The sequence below is a fragment of the Cebus imitator genome, unplaced genomic scaffold, assembly GCF_001604975.1.
Source record: "Cebus imitator isolate Cc_AM_T3 unplaced genomic scaffold, Cebus_imitator-1.0 Scaffold38, whole genome shotgun sequence".
Taxonomy (NCBI): domain Eukaryota; kingdom Metazoa; phylum Chordata; class Mammalia; order Primates; family Cebidae; genus Cebus; species Cebus imitator.
Window position 1 is genome coordinate 47,066 of NW_016107353.1, and position 17,524 is coordinate 64,589.

The window sequence follows — 17,524 nt, forward strand, 5'->3', positions numbered from 1 at the left end:
TTAATCATCTGCCGAAGGTCACACAGCTAGTGAGGAACTGAGGTAGGATTTGAACCTAGATTTGTCTATTTCAAAACTCTTATCTATTTTGTCACTGTTTGTTTCTGCTGAGTTTATATTTTATCCCAGGCACGATTTTAGGTGTTCTACAGACATTATTTAATCATTACAAGAACCCTGTATTTTAAGGTGCCATTATCTTTATTTTATCAATGAAGAAGAGATCAGAGAAGGTACATTTGCTTAAATGTAGCCCCAAGTATTTCCAAAGCCCATATTTATTCTACTCCATTGTATATCCTCTGATCTCTGCTCTAGGACTGTTCTGATTCTAACAATCTACTTATAAAATGACACTGCATATTAAAGTAATAGTAGAAGTCCTATTATGTAATTTAATAAAATTAAATCCTGGGCATTTCAACAGCATAGGAAATTACAGTGAGACCAAAACATGTTATTAACCTAAAAAGAACTTCAGGTAAGGTTTGGTTAAAGTGTAATTTTTTATAGCTGTGTGTCTAGCTAATTTATTAGTACTTCCTATAGACTCATATCTGGTAAGTCTGAGGAATTTTTTGCCTTTACTTTTTTAATTTAAAAAATGACTATAAAAAAATAAAATGACTATAAAATTTCACCTTTTTTCTTAGTTATTAATTGCTTCTGTAGAAGTAGCTTGTGTTTTTTAGATACTACCTCTATCTTTTAAAATATTCTGTTTTTATATTTGCATCTAGATATCATATTTAGGTTTTTATATTTTGATTATTTTTTTCAAGCTCGTAATGTGATTATTTGGAAGTAAGCTTAGAGCTATCTGTGAACATTTCATAGGTAATAATTGTGAGTAGGTGGCAAAAATAGATTTTTAATATTTGTGCTTTTCATTGCTTTCTCCATCTCTGTATCAATTTTGGATCTCTGTTACCCCAGCAACAGCTGTGACATCACAAATGATAGCTTTTTGGGTGGAGAGCCAATGGTTGCTCCCAACTCTTTGTTAAGAAACAAAGATCTTGTTTTCATGTAAATGAATTTAATTATACAGCTTGCTGTTGAAAAGTCTGTAGTTAAGGTTACTTATAGAATCCGATTTGGTTTTTGTTTCAATTTCTCACTTTTGCAGTTATGAATATAGACAATTAGGCATTTGGTTAAATGGAAAGAAAGAACAGTTGCTAAACTAGGTAAGGGAGAACTAAGCATACCGAGGTTTTAGAGTATCAGTTGTCTCTGGATAATTCAAGAAGATGGTCATCAAATCTAGGCTGAGGACTACCACAAAGACTCCCACTGCCAAGAATTAAGGAACAGGTGGAGACTAATATCGTAAGTGACTTTAGCGTCTTTTTCTTGTGTAGAGAGGCCCTGTCTCCGTGTGCATGTGTGGAGACCAGATGCTACTGGGGAGTCATTTAAAGCACTCTTGCATATGTCACTATCTCGCCTTGTACCATAGCTAATGATTTTTGTTAAAATAAAAGGCACACACGTACACATACAAGTCTCATAAAATGTAACTCCTCAGGCAAAGGATGTCAGACTAAATGTGTAATTATACTATTCCAAGCTGTAGGAGCTCAAAATTAAAAAACAAAAAACAAAATTAGAGCAAGATTTCCTATTCGAACCTCTCTTTAATCCTCTGTCTCTGTGCCAATGCTTTATTGTATAGCATGACTTACCATTTCCTTTCTGCTTGTATCTTTTTTGATTTCAGGATTCCTCACAAATCCCAGACTGACTCCACAGCAGAGAAAACAGCAGACAATGTCTCTTCTAGCACCCCGCTTTGTGTGATTACCAATCACCCTCTGCCAAGCACTGCCAATGGGGTTACAACTACTCCTGTGCTCTCCGTTACTGGAACAGACTCCTCTGTGGAAGCCAGGGAGAAGAGGAGGTATGTTGGGTTACTGATTTCATTTGTGGGGCTCTGCTTCAAGGTAGAAGATAAAGGAATGGGCATAAAGTGTTTTTCACAACTTCAAATACATTTATCAAAATATACCTTTATATTATGTTCTGTCTTTTGCCTCTGAGCAATCGGTTTTTGGTGGAGACCTCAGTTGTTTCTGATATTTAGCATAGACACTTATGCCGCTATGGATTTAGGCATATCTTTTTTTGTTTGTCTTGTGGTAGAGACAGTTGTTAGGCATTATTTCTCCATTTTGTGATGGAGAACCTGTGAAGTGAAGCACAGAGAAGGATCTTTTGTTTTGTTATGGATAGTCTATGTTGACTTCTCTGGCAGCAAAGAAAGGTAACAGTATGACACAAGGCTCAAAGAAATGGAAGGATATAAAGTTTTGATTAATTTGAGTAGAATACCGGAAAAGGAAATGAATAGTATGTGATGATATGGTAAAAGAATAGTGACTAGTTATTCTTTAATTTCTTTAGAGAGAAGGTATAAGAAAACATTGTGAATTGACATAAAAGAGATGTAAGGTGGAAGCTAAGAAAAACTTTTTGATTGTCAGGGTTAAGAGAAACCTTGGAAAATGTGACCAAGCAAGAATGGGCCCTTTTCTCCTACTTGAGGAAGTGTTAAAAAATAGAATGTACTCCATTTGGAAGTTTCAAATGTACTTAAAAACTAAGGCTATAGTTATCCCTTGTTAAGATTAGACAAAGTGAAATCTTATCAAAATTTAGATTTCAGTTTGACTTCATATTATTTTGAATATCCAAAGAAGGCACTTTAATATTTTGTGTGTACCAAGAGATTGTCTTTTTTCCAATGTATGTTCTTGGCACCTTTGTCAAAAATAAGCTCACTGTAGATGTATGGATTTATTTCTGATTTCTTTACTCTGTTCCATTGGTCTATGTGTCGTTTTTATGTTAGTACTATGTTGCTTTGGTTATAATAGCTTTGTAGTATAATTTGAAGTCAGGTAATGTTATTCTTTTGTTCTTTTTGCTTAGGGTGGCTTCACTATTCTGAGTCTTTTGTGGTTCCATATGAATTTTAGGATTATTTTCTCTATTTCTGTGAAGAATATCGTTGGTATTTTGATAGGGATTGCATTTAATCTGTAGATTGCTTTGGGTAGTATGGACATTTTAACAATATTGATTCTTCCAGTCCATGAACATGGAATATCCTTTTTTTGTGTGCTGTTTATTTTCTTTAGTTTTTGTTCTAAAGATCTTTTAGTTCTTTGATTAATTCCTAGGTATTTTGTTTTATTTGTAACTATTGTAAATGGGTTTACTTTCTTGATTTCTTTTTCAGGTCATTCACTGTTGGCAGATAAAAATGCTACTGACTTTTGTATGTTGATTTTGAATTCTGCAACTTTACTGAATTTTTCAGTTCTAATCGTTTTTTTTTTTTGGTCAAGTCTTTAGGTTTTTCCAAATGTAAGATCATGTTATCTGCAAACAAGGGTAATTTGACTTCTTCCTTTCCAATTTGGATGTCATTTATTTCTCTCTCTCCCTCTCTCTCTCTCTCTCTCTCTCTCGTTTTTTAAATAGAGATGGGATTTCACTGTGTTGCCCAAGCTGGTCTCAAACTCCTGGGCTCAATCCATTTTCCCACCTCGGCCTTCCAAAATGCTAGGATTATAGGCATGAGCCACTGTGCCCGGCCTATAACTTTATCTTCTCTGATTGCTCTAGGTAGGACTTCCAGCACTATATTGAATAACAGTGGTTGAAAGTGCACATCCTTGTCTTGTTTCACATCTTAGAGGAAAGGCTTTCAGTTTTTCCCCATTCAGTATGATAATAGCTATGGGTTTGTCATATATGGTATTTAATGTGGAAATATGTTCCTTCTATACCCAGTTTTTTGAGGGTTTTTATGATGAAAGGGTGCTGAATGTTATCAAATGCTATTTCAGCATCAATTGAAGTGATCATAAGGTTTTTAATCCTTCATTCTGTCAATATGCTGTATCACATTGATTGATTTGTATATCTTTGAAGCATCCTTGCATCCCTGGGATAAATCCCACTTGGTCATGGTGAATTATCTTTGTAATGTGTTGTTGAACTTGGTTTGCTGGTATTGGCTATAGCTTTCTTTTTTTTTTGATGTGTCTTTGTCTGACTGGTATCAAGGTAATGCTGGCCTTATCAGATGAGTTTGGAAGTATTCCTTTGTTTTCTGTTTTTCAGAATAGTTTGAGTAAGGTTGGTACTAATTCTTCTTTAACTGTTTGGTAAAATTCAGCAGTGAAGCCGTCAGGTCCCATGTGAGTGTGTATGGACATGTAGTAAGTATGAAAGTCTTATCTACAAGATACAATACAAATTAAACTTTTTATGTTTGCTTATTATAAGGACAGCTTTTATATGTCTATTGTAAAGAAACTTTTTTTATATAAAGACATATTTTGAGAAGGAAGTTAAAGAAGATGTTGAGTTGGAAAATAGTGTTTTTCTTCTTTTCTTTTCCTTCCTTTCTTCCCTTTTTTTTTTTTTTTTTTTTCATTTCTTTACATAAAAGGGAAGGAAACTAATTTTCTGGGCTAACAGTTTTCAGAGCCAATTACTGTCTTTTTAAAATTGGTCTCCAGCCAAGGAAATAGTATTAAATCAATCTTGAATAGTAAATGCTTGTATACTTAATAGCTCAAATGTAATTTAGATACTGTTAGTTTCACCTAGAAACTAAATGCAAAAGTAATCTTTTCATTAGCTGACAAAAACTCTCTTTAAAAAAGTCTTCCTGAGCTGAGAGAAGTAAAATGAGGTAAATTCCTCATTAAGAGTATGATCCCAGAAAGAGTGGGGAAATCAGGTTCTTTATCAAACTGCATTATTAAATACCTAGTTGCATGAACTGTTATTTGGGAAACTTAGTTTTACTGCCTTCTGGAAATGTTGTAACCTACAATCAATAAGATAGTACCTGCTGCAGAGACAAGATATATGAATCAAATAGTTAAAATATTAGTGAATATTAATATTAGTGAGTTATTAATATTAGTTGAATGTGGTACATCAAGCACAGGTCAAGATAAGTGCATTTTAGGAATGGCACAAGATAAATAAGTAGGGAGATGTTAGATGTAGAGCTGTTGGACTCATTCACTGGATATATTCTAGCATTCATTCATCTTCAAAATAATTATTGAATATTTTGAAGTACCTGTTGCCAGATGCTATGAGAAGCCCAGGTGATATCAGTGAACCAGACAAATATGATGTGAGCCCTGTGAAACAAATATGCTAGTGAAAAAGACAAATGTTAAATGTTTCCACCTTTTAGCTATTATGAATATTTGTGTAATATAAAGAAGTAGTATGAGTTGTTATAACAGTGTCTTACTGAAGATCTGCTGACAGACTTCCCTTATTGGTCAGGTATGGTGGCTCACACCTATAATCCTGGCACTTTGGGAGACCAAGTTGGAAGGATCACTTGAGACAAGGAGCTCAAGACTAGCCTACACAACATAGCAAGACAAAAATTAAAAGAAATTAACTGGGTGGTGGCACACACTCCCAGCTGCTTAAGAGCCTGAGACCAGAAGAGCTCTTGAGTCTGGGAGTGTGAGACTACCATGAACTATGATAACACCTCTGTAGTCCAGCCTCAGCCACAGATCATGACCCTGTCTCTAAAAAAAGAAAAAAAAGATTTGTCTTCTCCTGGAGGATAAAAGAAGGCTTTCATGAGGGTGTGATACTGCTCAAACTGAGATCTGCTGGTTAAGTAATAGTTACATGAGGAGAAGGGAATGGGGATTCCAAACAAAAGGTCTGGCAATTGAAAAGACACTAAGGTAGAAGGGTTCTTGATCTTTTGGAAAAACTGAGAGAAGGCATTGTGTCTAAGAATAGAGAAAGAGAGGTCTAGGATGAAGCTTGAGGAGCGGGTAGGAGCTATATACATACATATATCATATACATATATATGTAGAGAGGGAATTCACATACCATACAATTCACCAGTTTAAAGTGTACAATGCGGTGGTTTTCAGTATATTCACAGGTAAGTGCAACCATCATCACAGTAACTTACAGAACATTTTCATCACCTTAAAGAGAAATCCTGCACCCTGTAGCTCTTCCCCACAGTCTCCTTATTTCCCCTAGGCCTAAGCAACCACTGATCTACTTTTTATCTATAGACTTACTTATTTTGGACATTTTATATAAATGGAATAAAAATATGGTCTTTAGTCACTGACCGACTTCTATTTAATAGAACGTTTTCAAGGTTCATCCCTATGATTGCATGTATCAGCACTTTATTCCTTTAAACAGGTGAATAATACTCCATTGTATAGATAATGCCACATTTTGTTCATTAATAAGTTGATGGACACTTGAGTTGTTTCCACCTTTTATTTATTATGAATAATGTTACCATGAGCATTTGTGTAGAAGTTTTTGCGTGGATATCTGGTTTCATTTCTGTTGGTTATATACCTAAGAATAGAATTTCTGGGTCATGTGCCATTAGAAGATTTTAAGCAAAAAGTAGCATGATCTGACCTATAGTTTTTAAAGTTCTGGCTTTTAAACTGTGGCTCCAGTATTACATATGAATTGGACGAAGAAAAATAGACAAGAATGGATGTGAGATGACCAGTCAGGAAACCATTGCAGAAGAAATGATCATGAGAGAGAACAGTGGCTTGCATTGAGATAATGGTAGAAGAGTTAGACAAAAGTGAATGATCTTGACCAGGCACGGTGACTCATGTCTGTAATCCCAGCACTTTGGGAGGCTGAGGAGGGTGGATCACTTGAGGTCAGGAGTTCTGCCTCCTGGTCAACACAGTAAAATCCCGTTCCCACTAAAAATGCAAAAATTAGCTGGGAGTGATCACACACATCTGCAATCCCAGCTACTCGGGAAGCTGAGGCAGTAGAATCGCTTGAACCTGGGAGGCAGAGGTTGCAGTGAGCTGAGATCATGCCAGTGCACTCCAAACTAGGCAACAGAGCAAGACTCCATCTCAAAAAAAAAAAAGTGAATGGTTTCAAAATAATGTTTAGGAGGATGATTCCAATGTGATAGATTGAACTTATAAGGCTCCCTTGCCCATTATGAACAGAAATTCATAGTTGAATTCAGAAAAGTAATAGGGAACCCCCAGATGACAAAAGTGAAGAGTACTCAAAAGCCTGAGTAGTTTGGCCCAATGTTGGTGTCAGACCTATATGTAGACCACAAGGTCTGGATGCTCAGATTTTAATGCCATGTGTGTGTAGAAAGCATGCTCTGGACCTACTAAGGCTGCAAGCTGTAACTAAAAAACTATGAAGCTAGAAATCTCAAAGGACTGCCTAATTCATAAAAAGCTTTCTTAGCCCATAGCTCAAAGAAGTGGTAAGGAAGAAAATGTATACAAGGGTGTGGGTTGGGATAGACAACTCATTTGTGAGAAATTTTCACTATTCATATAGTTTGGAAATCCCAAGCCAAGGATTTAATACAGAAACTGGATCTGTACTCTTGAAACTCTGGGGCCCTGACACAAGTAAATTCAAAACCACCTTGAAGGAACACATCTGCAACCCAGAGTAAAAGACTGTAAACTATAAAAACAGTTTCCAACAAAGATGAACTCACATAAAACATTAACACTGAAGGTCACCATGAGGGAGAGTTCTAAGATAAACTCATAGATACAGACTAACATGTAATAAAACTTAATGAAACTTTATTGCAGAAAGAAACCTCAAACTATTATTAGAATAGATAACAAGAATTACAGTTGACCAGCTGTACTGCAGATAGAAACACATATAGGAACAGTTAGGTAAATGAATCAGGAATGGTTTTTAAAATATAAGATTTTGCAAAATAGTGTTATCTATATAGAATCTTGTTTAAGTGGCAACTCACATATATAAAGCACCTAACAACTATTTATTGAGAGACTGCCATGTGCCAGGCACAGAGGCATTAAGGATGTAAAACCAAACATTTTTTTCTGCCCTTGAGGATATAACTATTATGGGAAGGCAAACAAGTACATCATATAGTACATTTGTTAAGCGATGTGATAAAGATATGTATAGATTGCTATGAAAGCAGAGAGGAGACGAATCTAAGTTAGGTTGAATAGGGTGACAAGGAAGGCTTACCAGAGGAGGTGACTGGAGTTGAGTTTTGAAAGGCAACTGGAAGCTAACTAAGTAGTAATAGGAGGATGGTATTTGAGAAGAAACATGAGAAATTCAGGAAACAAACAAGTTCAGAATGCCTGAAGCTGGGAGCAGATGTGGCCAGGCTAGCATTTCTGAAAGTGTCTTTTGTGGAATAGATTTAGATGAAGGAAAAATAATATTCTGTGGCCAAATGAATTTGGGAACAATGGATTAAACAAAATTAAATAGGATCACTCAGAAGCCTTCTCAGTCATTCCTCTCTGGGGAGTGGGGTGGAGTAGAACATGGGAGTGGTTAGGGGATTTGCACCATTTTCCAAATTTCGTAGTCCCTCTAGTAGTTTTGTTTTGTTTTTCAAAGAAACCCAAGACTGGTATTCCACTGGAGAAACTTTGGAAATTGTCAAGCTAGAGGGGTAGGCAGGAACCAAATTGTGTAGATTTTTGTCTATGCTACGCTAAGAAATTTGAATTTCTATTCTCGAAGCTATAGAATACAATTGAGGGATTTTCAGCAGGGGAATGACTTGATCAAATAAAACATATCATTTAAGCCTTTACAGAATTAAAGCCATTTAGTTTCTCTGGCTAGACAAGCATAAACTGAAAGAAAAAAAAAACAGATGTTTTGAAAACAGCTAAATTTGCCTTCTGAAAGAGCATGCTGGATGCTAATTCTCTTGAAGCTGCAGCTTTCTCTGTAATCAGCTCTTTGTGGAAGCATTTTGACTTCTACTGGGAAACCTTGATAAAAGCCTGAAGCCTATGTTCACAGGTCTAATTTTAAACAATTATTGGGCATTGGGATAAATGGGGCTTTAAAACTGGCCACAGCAAGACCTAAGTGTCGTAGAAGATTCTCTCTCAGGAATAATCTCCATTTGCAGTGTAATTAGAGCATTTCAATTGGGGAGTGGGTCTTACCATTAAATTGCACAGCTGGCTCTCCTTTTCTGAGAATATTTTATCATAAGTGGGGATAAGTGGGTATGTCCATACCAATTGGCCAGTGATCAGTCTCAGCTTTACACCTTTGTGCTAATAGTTCTTTACTCAGTTTGTTAACTACACATATGTTGCTAAATGAGCAAAGCTAGATGTAAAAGAATATAATGTGATGCCAAATAGTAATAAACATGGAAATGTTAATATTGGATTTTTGGGAGTATTATGGATACTTTTTATTTTTATTTTTGTATTTTCCAAAGTTCCAGAATGATAAAGGATTACTGTTATAATGGGGCAGAGGGGGCAGGAGGGCATGAAGGAAAATTAATTATAGTGACAACAGCCTTTCTTATGATGTAAATATAATAGAGATTCAAGATTTACAGGATTCTAGATAATTTATGGTTTTGCATACATAGGACAGAACTTCCAAAACAGTTTATTCCTTTTAAGAAGGGCATAATCTTGGATTTGTGAAGTTCCTTTTTCCCCCCACTGAAAAGCTCAAGTGTGTTTAAATGTATTCTCTTTACATGATGGAAAGGAATAGAACATATGCTCCCTATTTTATAAATAGGAATGCTGAGGCCCTAAGAGCATAGAGTCATTTGCTTAATATGACACTTTGAGTCAGAGGTAAAATGCAGACCATCACCTAGGCCTTCTTTTTCTCCTTGTTGAATTCACTGACTATTCTTTTGAATTTAAGTATTATCCATTCAGAATAAAGGTTTTGATTCAGGGGCTAGCCACAGCTCAGAACGCAACAGTCTCTATCTTCATGGCATTTTGATAACTGCTATTCAGTCTTTGGATTGCTTGTGAGAACTGTAGAAACCAACAAGGTCATCTGATTATAAAGAGACTGATTTGACAGTATAGAAATGGCAAGTGGAAAGCTGTTGGCACATAGCTCTGCAGGAATACCAGGGCCAGACAGCAGCTGTCACACTAGTGTAGTGGTTGGGTTCATTTTCCAAAGCTCTAAGTTTTCCTTAGCAACAAAATGTAAACAATTCCCTTTGCTAATATTAGAGTCTGATAGTGTCTGCCTTTGATTCTCTTGTTACTCCTTTAGCTTTTTCTCTCTCACCCAACCCTGAATTTTTACATCTTTTTTATGAGTGCTCTTTTCTTTGTAGAAATGGTTAAAAATAATTTTTCTCCACAATAAACTACAATTGTCTCTCCCAAATAGCTCACATTACGTATGACTCTGCTTTGCTTGGTCACATACAGTGAGTACTGGCTGAGTCATATACCACACTTACCAGCCTTCTTCAGTCCCTTGGGGTCTTTATAAGCTAGGTAGTTATACCTACTAATGTGAAGCTGTCAGCAGATTAACTTGGCATCATCTTTGGAATGTTCAAAATTTAAATCAAGAATTTAAACTCTTGAGTTATGGTTTTTAAAAGTCATTTGATTTGTTCCTTTGTGTCCAAGCTAAAGACCAATAGTTGTCAATTCAAAAAGGTACTCTAGAAAAGAGGTTCCACAGATTACTCCAATCTTTCTCCATTTTTGCTCTAAAGTGATTAGTTATCTAAAAGTCTGCAGCCATGCTGCCCCTCGCAAGCTTTTTCTTTACTGATATAAATAAGCTCTATCTTCCTATATGAATATTGAACAGGAAGAAAGTGAAACGTATGTAGCAGTAGGTACATTTCTACTATATTACCATTCTGGAGGTCTTTGGATTGCTTATATAATTAGGATTATGCTGTGGGTCTCTGAACAATTCTGGTATAGAAAGAAAAAAGGCAATCTTTTTAGTGCTTTGGCCCTAATCCTTAGGTAGCAGAATGACAAGAGGCTTCACCAGACTGAATATACCTTACAAACAGTTTTCAGTGTCATATGGCACCTCTATGTAATTTTTTTTCATAATATGTCTCTTTGAAAGAATAATGATGATATGTTGCTGCGTAAGAGAAGAGGCTACCCCTAGATAACTGTGAATGTCTGGACTTGGTGGGAAATGCACAGTATTGATTTCTGAGTTTCAGTTCAAACGGGCCATGGTAGCTGACACCTGTAGTCCCAGCTACTCAGGAGGCTGAGGCAGGAGGATCACTTGATGCCAAGAACTCAAGACCAGCCTGGGTAATATAGTGAGACCCCCAGCTCTTAAAAAAAAAATAAAACTGCAGGATCATTTTTAAAGGATTCTCTTTTTACTTTAAAATAAAAATATTACTGGAGAAAAAAAAAAAAAAAAAAGAATCCAGTTCAGCCTCTTATTTGTGTGATTTTTTGTGTGTGTGAGTTCCCTTTCTGACTCTTGCCTCAGATGTAAAAAAGGGATAATGCTTACCTTGTTTGTATGTATATGAGGATTAAAAGTAACTTATGAGTAACCTTGATTTTTCCCAACCTATCTAATGGAGCTATTATGAGGATCAAATGAGACAGACTATGTAAAAGTACTTTGCAAACTACAAAACAACTTAGAGATATATGTGACAATTATTTATGTCATTACCAGTGAAATGCTTTTATGACTTTCATTAAGATCCATGCTTCTTCAGAGCTAATACACATTTGGAAATAAGATCTACCTTAAAATGCTAAATATTAGTACCATTTTAGATTTTAGGTTGTTTTATTTATTTAATTTTTAAAACCTGTATGCTATAGGGATTCCATATCTCAAGTTTAGGAGACTTAATTTTTAAATGTAAGCTCACTTGTCCTGCCTCTGATCTCTTTACCAATTATTTACAATGCCATACATTGTTTTCTGCGGCTCTAAGGGAAAATCTCCACTATGGTGACATAGTAAGTGGCAGCCATACACAGGTACCTTCTTACACCTTTTCTCCCCTCACCAAGTGGTTGGTGTCCAGGAATCTAAGCATTTGAACATTTATTTGAGGCAACAACTAGTGAGCTAAATGTGATAATGGTAGCAGTTGACCCTTGCAGGAGAGTTAGAGCCTGGGCCTCCTATCCCGGTGATATTCTTTATGTTAAAAATACTAGTAATTCCCTCCCACAGATTTCTTTCCTGGCTAAGTTAGGGAGGTCAATTTCTGTTGTCTCCCAAACAAGTACACTCCATACTATGCAGTAGTGGATACTTTTGCTACTAGGTTGAGCATGTTTTAAAATCGGTTATAGTGATGATCGCATAACTCTGAATATACTAAAAATCTTTAAATGATACACCTAATAGATATATGAATTATGTCTCAATAAAGGTGTTTAAAAATAACGTTAGTACTATTTAGCTCCACCAAACAGTTCTGGAAAGGAAGGCCTGGATAGTGTCTACTAAGAGTTAAAGCAATGAGATTTAGAGTCTTGAATAAAAGAGTCTATTTTCTTTTTTCCCTATTTCTGTTGCTAAACATGGCTGTTGCCAACACCATCTCACTTCATTTTCCAGAGACAAGGGTATTCGTTATGCAGTTTCTCAGCCCACGACTTAACAGTTCAGGAGTAAGCTTAAAGTGTTTCCCCTCCCCCTCAGGACACGTGCATTTAGAAGAAAGGACAAGAATGTATTTCCTTATGTGGCAGAACCTCTGGTAGTTTTATCCCAATTCCCAGCCACTTAGAGTTTAGACACATTCACCTAACACCTGCTACTCAAAGCTCTTATCGGCCATGTTTTTGTGGTTAATCTTCTGATAAAGTGGTTCTTTTTTCAGAGCTGTGAGTATTGGTGACATGTAGGAGGGACCAGAATTTTGAGCCCTCATTCAACCTTCCCTTCTCTTTTAGCAGTTGATTTTCCAATGTTAGAAAAAGACAGTTGCTGGTACAATCTCATAAAATGGGCTCCGGTGTTTACTAGGGAAGGATAGCCAGAGGAGTGGCCACACGTTTGTTGAAAATTGGGCTTCTGGGAAAATTGCTGCACAGGTGTGTGGCAAGGTGTGTCTGAGATAGCTTGACCTCCTCTCACCTGGAATGATTTGATCTGGCAGTAGAGTTCCTTGCTATTCCTGGTTTTATGGAAATCAGAGGCACAGGAAGTTGATCTGGGTGTTCTGGGGTATTGAGACAAGCCTCTGCCATACTTTACTAGCATTCTCTGTGTTTGGAGGCTAACTCCGGTGTGCTGAGTTGAGACATCAGCAGGTGCTGGGCATGGAATGTCAGAAGCAGCAGGTAAAATTTCTTCCTTTGATAGCTTTAATGTCCTAGTTGCATGCTTTTGGGAAACTGGCTTGGTTGCATACATGATTTGGTGGTATGGTTTGAAAAAGGGGAGAAGGCAAGTGGTAAGAATAAGATATAACCAGTTTGAAACTTCTCTAGAAATATCATTTCTTCATATTCCTAGTGAATTTAAACATGTGCACTGACTAATAAAGATCAGGGTACCAGAAGATAGTAGGGTAGCAGAGGACAATTAAGAGTTTCAAGAAGTAGAAACATGCTTCTCTGTCTTTTTTTTTTAGACAGAGTCTTGCTCTGTTCCCCAGGCTGGAAGGCAGTGGCACAATTTCAGCTCACTGCAACCTCTGTCTCCAGGGTTCAAGCAATTCTCCTGCCTCAGCCTCCTGAGTAGCTGGGATTACAGGTGCCCACCACCATGCCTGGCTAATTTTTGTATTTTTAGTAGAAACGGGGTTTCACCGTGTTGGTCAAGCTGGTCTTAAACTCCTGACCTGGTGATCTGCCCACCTCAGCCTCCCAGAGTGCTGGGATTACAGGCATGAGCCACTGTGCCTGGCATATGCTTCCCTTTTTAAGAAGAAACTGGAATTGGCACTATTATTCTTAAATTGGATGGTAAGACACAGGTGATGGTTCTATTATTATTTATATCTTTTTTGTTTGCCTTAAATATTATGTAATACATGTTTTAATAAGTAAAACAGAAAAAAGCATTATTGGATATTTAGGGCAATTACAGAAAGAAGCTGGTTTACGTAGGTGAAGGGGCAGATTACAACTTGAGTTGGCCTTTGAAATTACGAAATGAAGAGACTAGTTTGATCAGGTATGGGTAAAAGTTGTTTACTACTCACTGTACAATCAGATTGAATATTAATGGAAGTTAATGTTTTTCCATGTATATGAGAAGTTTTCTAATTGATCTTGTTCAGAGGACCAATTTCTGGACAGAATTCAAACATATACTGAGTCAGGCAGTATAGAAAATCCTGCTGATCATTAGTTTATTTTAGTCCTGTAGAGAGAGTACTCACCAAACTCTGAATTCAGCCTACTCAGGACTATATTTTTCTCTCTATTTTTCTTATCCTATCCCTTTCTCTCAACTCTTCTTCCTGGTAATTACATCACTTTACTCAGGTAGAAAGATCAGGCCTATTTCCTGTACATTTTACTTTCATGACCCTTTTCCCTTGTCCACGCATGACCTTCTTTCTGGTATAGCTTTTTCCACCTTCTCTGCCTGACAAAATTGTATTTGTACCGTTAAGAACTCCTGCAAATTAAAATCTACGGTGGGACTACCCTACTACACCTGAGCCCCAGGCTAAAACTAGTATTCTGTCTTCATTGTTTTTTTTTTTTTTTGTAACACCGTTTTAGGATCTGTTTACTAACTAATTAAATGGTATGTTGTTGTTTTTCATTACTACATTGGGAGCTTTTTGAGGGGTTTTCTTCACACCTCAGAGCCTAATACATAGAAGATGATGGGTGAATGTTTATTGAATAAAATTATTTCTCAAATGAAAATAAGCTCATGTGTAGTGATCTTCTATGCCCATAAGAGGGCAGCAGAAGAATGTCTGTTGATCTACTTGAGTGTAAAGCTACCAAAGACCCTCTTTTGTGTTTGGATCAGTTTGCAGATGAGCCTATCTATCCCATTCCATTTAAATGTTTTAATATAGAGAATGCAGATATTTTTGGCATGTGAAGTCCCTTTGTGCACCTCCTCTCTGGCACTCCACACAAGAGCAGCAGGTACAAGGTATAAAGTTCCCTGGGTTGCAAGACAGGATACCTAGTTTACTCTTCAGCTAAGCTCACAATTTATGTCTTCTTAGGCAAGCCATTTAACTTCTCTTGTTCAGTTTCTTTCTTTTTCTTTTTTTAATAAATTTTTATATATTATTTCAAAGACAGGGTTTGACCATGTTGGTCAGGCTGGTCTTGAACTCCTGACTTCAGGTGATCCGCCCACCTTGGCCTCCAAAGTGCTTGGATTACAGGCGTGAGCCACCACGCCCGGCCTCTTGTTCAGTTTCTTAATCAGCTAATTGGTAGAGTTAGGAGAACTATAGGGAATATTAGATCATAAAATAACAGCATTCTAAGTCATCAGTGACTGCCTTAGTTATGTGCTCAATATTGTGTTAAGAACTGTGAATATCATAAAAAAAGGTACATGCCCCTAGGTGCTCACATGATACAAGACATCAAATGTACACATAGTAAGCATGAGTGTATATTAAGGAATAATATATCCTTGAGAGCAAAATTATGTTTAGGTAGGTACATTAAGAGTTCAGAGAATATGAATGGTGTAGGATGGAGTGGTCAAAAAGAGCTTCACATGGAGCCAGAGGAGATTGAGTTGGCCTTTAAGCATATGAAAGGTTTAAATGCTATAAGAGAATGAATGTTTTTGAAAACTTACTATATGCTAAGTACCCTGCTAGATGCATTAAACTTTGTAACTTGGTCAGTTAAGTAATAGTCTTAATACACATAAGAGAATGGATTAAGGCTCAGATAGATTAAGGAATCTGTCCACAGTCACAGAATTTGTAATGGAAAGCCAGAATTCAACACCAGGTCTTTTGGACTTTGAGGCCCATGCTTGCTCTTCTACACCTTCAAGAAAATGTGTCCAAGGGGTCAGTCTTCATTGGACCTTCGTATACCATGAGCTTGGCAATATAAGCATAGTGGTTGGAATCTCTTGATATTTATTTGAAGGGGAGGTAGAACTTCTAGGAAATGAGTCATTGTATAGGGATATATTACTTCTGAAAGTGAAGCAAATTGAAAACTTTCTAGCCTCTCTGAAATCTGTATGGTAAATAGGGTTTTTTTGTTTTTGTTTTGATAACCCAGTAAGAGATTGTCTTTTGGGTCACCTGGCTTGTCCAGGGTTGGGTGAGGATGCTGAGTATAAGAAGTTTATCTTTTGGACAGTTCCAGAGCGTTGGACAGGCATATTTCTATTTTAAGAAGTATTTTTTAAAATGGAATTGGCTAACAGCAATTACCTGAAGGCTTGTTTCTGATTCCCCTTTAAATTAAATAATGATTTTTCTTCCTCTTCCTCAGAGTTTCTTCGATAATACTGCATAGTATACTGACCTAGCTTTTAAATTTATTTTTTTCTGAGGAAATCTAGTCTTCTAACCTGGTAAAGGCAACTAGAGGATGATTCACAATCCTTGCACACTTGTGCTGAAAATGGCTCATTGATCATTGACATGTAAATAAAATATAGTAATTGCTCAAGAATCCTTTTAGAACTAAATTTCTTTGTAATGAAACTGACAGTGTTTAAAAGAACACTTAGCATACAAAATTCATAAACATTGGGAAGCAAAACAGCAAGCTTATCTCTATCTATGACAAAAATACACCTGCACAATGATTTTATTTGTCCTTGACAGGCGCTTGTTTTTCCTGTCATAATAGGATTCAACCTTTGGCCCTGCACTGCTCTCTAGGGCTACCATATCTCACTCTTCCCTTCACTGTTAATCTTGAAACAGTCTTCTAATTTCACTTTATTCATTTCCTGGCCTTCTATTCATTGTTCAACCTAGTTGAAATAGAAATTCTGCCCCACGCCCCAATCCAGTGAATTTTTTCTGGCAAAGGGCCCTGTAAATGTCCTAATTACTGGATTCCTTAGTCACTTCATCTTTTACCTGGAATCATGGCAGCAATTTATAATGTTGACTATTGCCTTCCTAAATTTTTATTCTACCATAACCTTTCTGATATTATTCTTTCCTGGCTCACTTCTCTTTTCTGTTTGCTGCTTCTTCGTGTTCTTTTTAGCCCTTTTTTTTCCTGTAAACACCTTAGGTATTGTTCCTTAGGCTTCCTTCTTTTCTTTCCTTAGGACTCTCCCTAGCTGACCTCATCCACTCCAGTTGCTACAGCTAGCACTCGGACCTCTCTCCAACTCAGCCTTCTTTGCAGAACTTCATTATACTCACGTAAAGGACTCACTTAGGACAGTGCCTGACTTCTTGTAGGCACTCCATAACAATAGCCATTTCTGGCTGTTGCTTTATCTCCTTATTTCTTATTTCCTTTTCCCTTTATTTAAAGTATTGTTATAGGCATGTATTTCCATAAGTGTTCTCAAGTCCTCTTTAGCAAACAGGTAAACCAAACAGTTCTTTCCTCTAGCCTTAAAAACAATGTGTGTATGTGTGTGTGTGTGTGTGTGTGTGTGTGTGTTTAAAGTCCTCTTTAGAAAGAGGGAATAAGCAAACAGGTAAACCAAACAGTTCTTTCCTCTAGCCTTAAAAACAGTGTGTGTGTGTGTGTGTGTGTGTGTGTGTGTGTGTGTGTGTGTG

General features: G+C 36.7%; 1 protein-coding gene across 2 annotated transcripts in view; it reads left to right on the forward strand.

Moving 5' to 3' along the window:
• LOC108301984 (protein phosphatase 1 regulatory subunit 12B) overlaps window positions 1–17,524 on the forward strand; it is a 165,077-nt gene that overhangs the window by 34,612 nt on the left and 112,941 nt on the right. For both annotated transcript variants that reach the window (XM_017525319.2, XM_017525320.2), the window contains one exon: window positions 1,724–1,906. In XM_017525319.2, coding sequence (XP_017380808.1) covers window positions 1,724–1,906 — 183 coding nt within the window. The remainder of the gene's footprint in view (window positions 1–1,723; window positions 1,907–17,524) is intronic.